This window comes from Carassius gibelio, chromosome A8 (genome assembly GCF_023724105.1).
Source record: "Carassius gibelio isolate Cgi1373 ecotype wild population from Czech Republic chromosome A8, carGib1.2-hapl.c, whole genome shotgun sequence".
Taxonomy (NCBI): domain Eukaryota; kingdom Metazoa; phylum Chordata; class Actinopteri; order Cypriniformes; family Cyprinidae; genus Carassius; species Carassius gibelio.
This window is the reverse complement of record NC_068378.1, coordinates 19,119,141-19,126,230: the sequence shown is the minus strand read 5'-3', so window position 1 is coordinate 19,126,230 and position 7,090 is coordinate 19,119,141. Positions and strand designations below refer to the sequence as shown.

Sequence of the window (7,090 nt, the reverse complement as noted above, 5' to 3'; positions counted from 1 at the left end):
ATCAACAAATTGAGTATTCACAATGTTCCATGTCTTTGTGATATGTAGAAAGCCATACTCTTTGCAACTGTTCTGCTTACAATATTTAATATAGGTATTTAACCTCCACCTCTCCACCTTTTCCTTCCTAATCCTTTTGCTCTTAAGACCCCCAAATCAGTGGAAGCTATTATGTAAGCCACTTTGCCTTATCTGATATCACACAATGTATATTCCATATAAGGTCCCAATTACCTCCTTTTTGTTGTTCATTGAAGGACAGCAGAAAAAATATATATATACACCTCGCATTCTTTGTTAGTGAGGGGAGAACTGTCATCCAACCGATCGTCACGAGGCGGCCCGTGTCGTCACTCTGCCCGCTCTATAAAACTCCCCCCGACTCACTCACCTGGTTAGACAAACACCTCTGTAATCTACAGCTGTGCGCACGCTTTTGTTATTGTCAATACTTTTAACAGCTTCTTTAGTTGGCAAATTGAAGGAATTTTTAAAATTCTGACAGCCCTAAAAGTTTTAAAATACCATTTTTGTTTATGAATCTTGCAAGTTTTTCGTATTTCACGGGCATGTGTAACATGACGGCAGAGTCCCAGCACTCACCCGCCGAGGCGGCCAGTCCAGTGGTGGTGTCTCCCAACGTGAGCCTGGACTCCCCGATTCCTCTTCCTCCACCAGCGTTAAACCACCAAGCTCGAACCAAGGACGGTGTTCTCATCAAAGCAGAGCTCCGGGGCAGCAGTCCAAATACAGACAGGGAGGAAGGGGCTTCATTGGGTCAAACAGAGGAACATCTGCCCGCCACTGGCAGCCGGCGGAGGAAAAGGCCAGTGCAGCGAGGTAAACCTCCCTACAGTTACATCGCACTGATAGCAATGGCTATCGCCAATTCACCTGAGAGAAAACTCACTCTAGGCGGCATCTATAAGTTCATCATGGAACGCTTTCCTTTTTACCGCGAGAATTCCAAGAAGTGGCAGAATTCCATACGGCATAACCTCACCCTCAACGACTGTTTTGTGAAGATCCCGCGTGAGCCCGGTAGGCCCGGCAAAGGAAACTACTGGACGCTCGACCCTGCCGCTGAGGACATGTTCGACAACGGGAGTTTCTTGCGACGGAGGAAGCGCTTCAAGCGGACTGATGTGAGCACATACCCAGGGTACATGCAGAACTCGAGCGCTTTCACGCCCACATCTATGGGTAGACAGGCGTACACCAACACTTTGTACCCGGGTGTAACGTCTGGCTACGGGACTCAGTTGGCTGGGTCCCCGCACCCGGCGATGCTGCATCACTATCAGGCATCAGCCGGGGTCACGCAGGGCCAGCCTAGGATGTTCAGCATTGATAACATTATTAATCAGCAGATCATGATGCAAAGTGGAGGAGATCTCAACCCGCAGTCTCTGGGACTGGGTGTTGGAGACTTGGGTGCCATGACCTCCAGCTGTTCCGTATCCACCTCAGACCCGACCTGCTTTCAGACACAACCGATAAATCCAACGAGCAACATGCTGAACAGGAACACTGGACCTCTTGCTTCAAACATGACAACCAGCTACACGTACCCCTCCTCGGCTTCGCCCACTCACCTGTCCGGGGTCACGCAGTCCAGCTTCTCACCGGGAGGTTCACAGGTGTACTGTTCGGGAAACAGGATTTCGCTGCCCCCTGTGCGTTCTGGGTCGTGTGCAGATCATACAGAACCACTTTTAGGTCTCTCCGGACCAACAATGAACTCGTACAATAATTCATATATGAGACAAGCCAATTTTGCCTCAGGACTGGAGCGATACATGTGAAAATGGCCCCAAGATTGAGTTTTTGTTATGTAACAAAAGTTGTGTACCGTGTGACAGAATTAACCAGTTGTATAAAATGTATAATTACAGTTCTGTTATTGATATGTAATCCGAAACATTTGTTTGACTTGATATCAGTGGACCAGCAACCCCCTGAACAATGTAAATATTTTAAGCAAATAAATGTTTTTGTGTAATAATTTTTCGTTTGTTCTATATTTTAACTTACTCGTTCAGAACAGTTTGATTCAATAATATACATAACGACAACAAGAATACGTATAATCTTGCAACTTTAATGTTTCCATTATAAAATTAGTCCGTATTTAATTGTTTAATTAATATTAAATTTAATTAAAACGTTCGGTCAGTTGATATAGTCTATCTGTGGGTTTTCTCTAGAGAAACAAATCAAAATTACAATTCAGAATTAATCCCCCACCCCCTGGTTAGACACTTGCGCCTACAGAATAATATGTTAAACAAAATATTCATGCACTTTATTTTGTCTTCAATCACAACGCCCACATATTTTGCTGGTGAGGGAGCGACATCGACTGGTTTTTTGGAATAAATATATTTTATTTGTATTTATTTAGACTATATAAGTAAAACCTAGATTAAGAGCATTTCACATAAAATCCACTAGGTGTCAGTCACCACCAAATTATGACCAATATTGGGTTCCTCAATAGCCTAAGAACGTTTAAAGACATGGTTGACTATGAAAACGTTTTATCACATAGACAACATGACACTTCAATGTGACGAAGCTTTTTCTTTTTCATCACTGAAAAGTCATTATTTTCGACAATAAAATATTTTGCTAAAATAAATGTTAAAACAATACTATTAGGCTACTCTCTTTTTAAAGTAGGCTATGTTTTCAATTTTTAAAGAAGCACAAATGTGGGCAAAATTTCAGCATTTTGTTTGTTTTGAGCATTTATTTTTGAAAATATGTCATCAAAACCGTAAATAATTTTTAAATTCAGAATGTGTTTATTATTATTATTATTATTATTATTATTATTATTATTATTGAATGTTAAGCCCCTTAGATGAAGAGTCGTTTCCATTCTTGGAGGCAATTTCAAGCTCTTTTCATATTGGGAAGACAAACTCTCGTCTGGCCTTAGTTTAGTAGGCTATTTTTGCTATTCTAATAATGCACATAATTTCTTCTAATTGACATGCAATACTAGTTTGAGAAGATGCCGTTAAAAAATGTCCGATTTCATTAATAGGAGTCTGATAAAATGATTAATTATAGAGAAACCCAGCTCATATCGTTGCGGTCCGCCGACTTCTTGCAAAACTATTTAATTACCACGACAATTTAGATGGGAATAATAATGTTTTAGGGCCACAATACTGTTTTTCCTTAAAAAAAAAAAAAAAAAAAAAAAAAAAAAAAATATATATATATATATATATATATATATATATATATATATATATTAAATTAAATGTATTTATTTTTTATTATTGTTTGGTTGGTTACGACTTCAAGTGCAATTCATTTGTCTTTTGCATGGGATTAACCATAGAACCGCTAGGTGGCAGTAATGTGGTTAAAAATGTTTCAGAATGTTATAGAACGCTTTACAGAGACCTTTTATGTTAGCCATCAACACATCAACTGGCGAGCCCACTTAAAAGCGGAAAGGATGAAAAAAGGAAGGGGAAGCCTATTTGTCAGTTTTAAAATCGACTGTGATTACTTTTTTCAGAGTGTCGCCTATGGTTTGCACTTTGACATTTATGATGTGCAGGGACCTATTAAACCTTAAACATTTTTTGGTCTGTTGAGACAGCAAAGAGTGGTATTAAAGTTTATTCATTATCCTATATAGAGACCGAATTACATAATGCATTGAAAAAAGTCCTATGATACCCTAAATTGACAAAATATTTTGAACTATTGAATTTATAAATCAAATATCTTATTTTATGAGTTTTGGCTCCCATTGGCAGCTGTTCTGTATTGCTCCGTCTCCGCCATCGTTTCAAATAAACAGTTAATTAACTACAATTTTGACCTTAGGCTACCTTTCTTTTATAAGGTCCATTTTTTTTTTATATCTCAGATGCTTAGCGTTTAACTAATTTTAAGATATTAAGACTACGGACTAAACTACAGTTTAGCATGAGATTAAACAAAAATATTTTTCATTACCAAAATGTCTGTTTTATATGTACTTTAAATTTAATTTACATCTCATGTTTAGCCTATAATATATTCCGTTTCCCCATAAGGATTTATATTCTAAGAAATATAAGAAAAAATAAGGTCACAAAGCAAGCTGAGCATGAAACTCGGCATATCCTGTGGAACAAATTTTAATCCGACTGAGGCACAGACTGGTTATTGGAGTCTGTATGTGAATAATGAGCATAATGAAAAATGAATTCGATGCACGTTGTTTGGCGCATAGCTTGTCATCTACAAGCAATGACGAATTCAAACAGGTTGCAGAGTATATGTGCTTTTTATACTTTAGTAGAATATTTATGTAGTATCTATAAACGGGTGTGTGTGGAATTCCTGACAGGGAAAAAAATTAAAAATAACAAATAACAGTGAGAGGTAAATAACGGTACGAAAAAACAAACATTTGTAGAGCTCAAACGCATGAGATCTTCTACAAAACACAAATTTCGTTTCACTCCCTTTTAGTAAGCATGTGTTTTTATATATATATATATATATATATATATATATATATATATATACAATTTAAGGTTATTTTCATGCCAAATAAATAAATGTTAAACAATCCATGCACCTGTCGAGTTCTAACAAGTTTCTTGCAATCATGCTATTATGCATTGGTAATACAATGCAAATGAATACAAGGATATTAACAAATATTGTGAAATAATTAATGTGCAATGAAATATGTTGTGGCCTCGTGCTAAATTGAAGATAATTGAATAATCCTGGATAATATTAAAATAATTAGTCCCTAATCGTGTCATGCGATTTTGTAAATAATCACTGTTGCTTTGTGACTCAAATTTCTCTATTTTCAATCTCATGCAACCTATTATTTGATTGTCGGTTTATTTGGATTTAAATCTTTTTTTAAGGAAACGATTTTATAGGCTACTATTTGGTAGATATGTATTTGTTTATTTCTGCCCCTTTGTTAGCCTGCAGCTGAATAAAAAAAATCGATCAAATAATTTAATGCAAAAATGCTGGTGCTTTCTTTCTGTTGTTTATTTGCTATATCATTAACTTATTATATTAAAGTAGCCTATCTATTAACATCTATTCATTCTTTATTTGGATGATACAGTATTGTTCAAAATAATAGCAGTACAATGTGACTAACCAGAAAATCAAGGTTTTTCGTATATTTTTTTTATTGCTACGTGGCAAACAAGTTACCAGTAGGTTCAGTAGATTCTCAGAAAACAAATGAGACCCAGCATTCATGATATGCGCGCTCTTAAGGCTGTGCAATTGGGCAATTAGTTGAATTAGTTGAAAGGGGTGTGTTCAAAAAAATAGCAGTGTGGCATTCAATCACTGAGGTCATCAATTTTGTGAAGAAACAGGTGTGAATCAGGTGGCCCCTATTTAAGGATGAAGCCAACACTTGTTGAACATGCATTTGAAAGCTGAGGAAAATGGGTCGTTCAAGACATTGTTCAGAAGAACAGCGTACTTTGATTAAAAAGTTGATTAGAGAGGGGAAAACTTATAAAGAGGTGCAAAAAATGATAGGCTGTTCAGCTAAAATGATCTCCAATGCCTTAAAATGGAGAGCGAAACCAGAGAGACGTGGAAGAAAATGGAAGACAACCATCAAAATGGATAGAAGAATAACCAGAATGGCAAAGGCTCAGCCAATGATCACCTCCAGGATGATCAAAGACAGTCTGGAGTTACCTGTAAGTACTGTGACAGTTAGAAGACGTCTGTGTGAAGCTAATCTATTTTCAAGAATCCCCCGCAAAGTCCCTCTGTTAAAAAAAGGCATGTGCAGAAGAGGTTACAATTTGCCAAAGAACACATCAACTGGCCTAAAGAGAAATGGAGGAACATTTTGTGGACTGATGAGAGTAAAATTGTTCTTTTTGGGTCCAAGGGCCACAGGCAGTTTGTGAGACGACCCCCAAACTCTGAATTCAAGCCACAGTACACAGTGAAGACAGTGAAGCATGGAGGTCCAAGCATCATGATATGGGCATGTTTCTCCTACTATGGTGTTGGGCCTATTTATCGCATACCAGGGATCATGGATCAGTTTGCATATGTTAAAATACTTGAAGAGGTCATGTTGCCCTATGCTGAAGAGGACATGCCCTTGAAATGGTTGTTTCAACAAGACAATGACCCAAAACACACTAGTAAACGGGCAAAGTCTTGGTTCCAAACCAACAAAATTAATGTTATGGAGTGGCCAGCCCAATCTCCAGACCTTAATCCAATTGAGAACTTGTGGGGTGATATCAAAAATGCTGTTTCTGAAGCAAAACCAAGAAATGTGAATGAATTGTGGAATGTTGTTAAAGAATCATGGAGTGGAATAACAGCTGAGAGGTGCCACAAGTTGGTTGACTCCATGCCACACAGATGTCAAGCAGTTTTAAAAAACTGTGGTCATACAACTAAATATTAGTTTAGTGATTCACAGGATTGCTAAATCCCAGAAAAAAAAATGTTTGTACAAAATAGTTTTGAGTTTGTACAGTCAAAGGTAGACACTGCTATTTTTTTGAACACACCCCTTTCAACTAATTGCCCAATTGCACACCCTTAAGAGCGTGCATATCATGAATGCTGGGTCTTGTTTGTTTTCTGAGAATCTACTGAACCTACTGGTAACTTGTTTGCCACGTAGCAATAAAAAATATACTAAAAACCTTGATTATTCTGGTTAGTCACATTGTACTGCTATTATTTTGAACAATACTGTATCTTATTGATTTTTGGCTGATTATTTTAAGCACCATTAGAAAACAATGAATCTATTAGTGTAGGAAGTTGTGATATTATTTGTTTTATGCGTTGGCAGTTTATTTGTTGTCATTTCTTGGAAAAAAAAATCCTCTTCTTTATAGAAGGTAAATCTTACGAGATTTAACCATTCATAGCCTATAGCCTGTGTACAGACATTGTGTTTTATCAGTAGCCTATTATTTTTTTCATTTGCGAATGTCAGTTAAATAAAACATTAGGAGGAATTGATAACACGTACTTGCTGTTTTCTCCCCTCGGCTCTAAACTTCCCCAAAGTTCCTGGTTCCTGACATGCTGATCACGTGATCAT

At 37.2% G+C, this 7,090-nt stretch overlaps 1 protein-coding gene across 1 annotated transcript; it reads left to right on the top strand.

Annotated features, from left to right (window-relative positions):
* Positions 1 to 2,713, top strand: LOC128018066 (forkhead box protein E4-like). Its single transcript, XM_052603449.1, has one exon. It carries the CDS (start codon positions 537 to 539, stop codon positions 1,803 to 1,805), a length of 1,269 nt encoding a protein of 422 aa, XP_052459409.1. The 5' UTR covers positions 1 to 536; the 3' UTR covers positions 1,806 to 2,713.
* Positions 2,714 to 7,090: the final 4,377 nt, after the last annotated feature.

Bases quoted from the DNA above. Each gene is read 5' to 3' on its own strand.
- LOC128018066 (XM_052603449.1), top strand. From the start codon at position 537: ATGAATCTTGCAAGTTTTTCGTATTTCACGGGCATGTGTAACATGACG.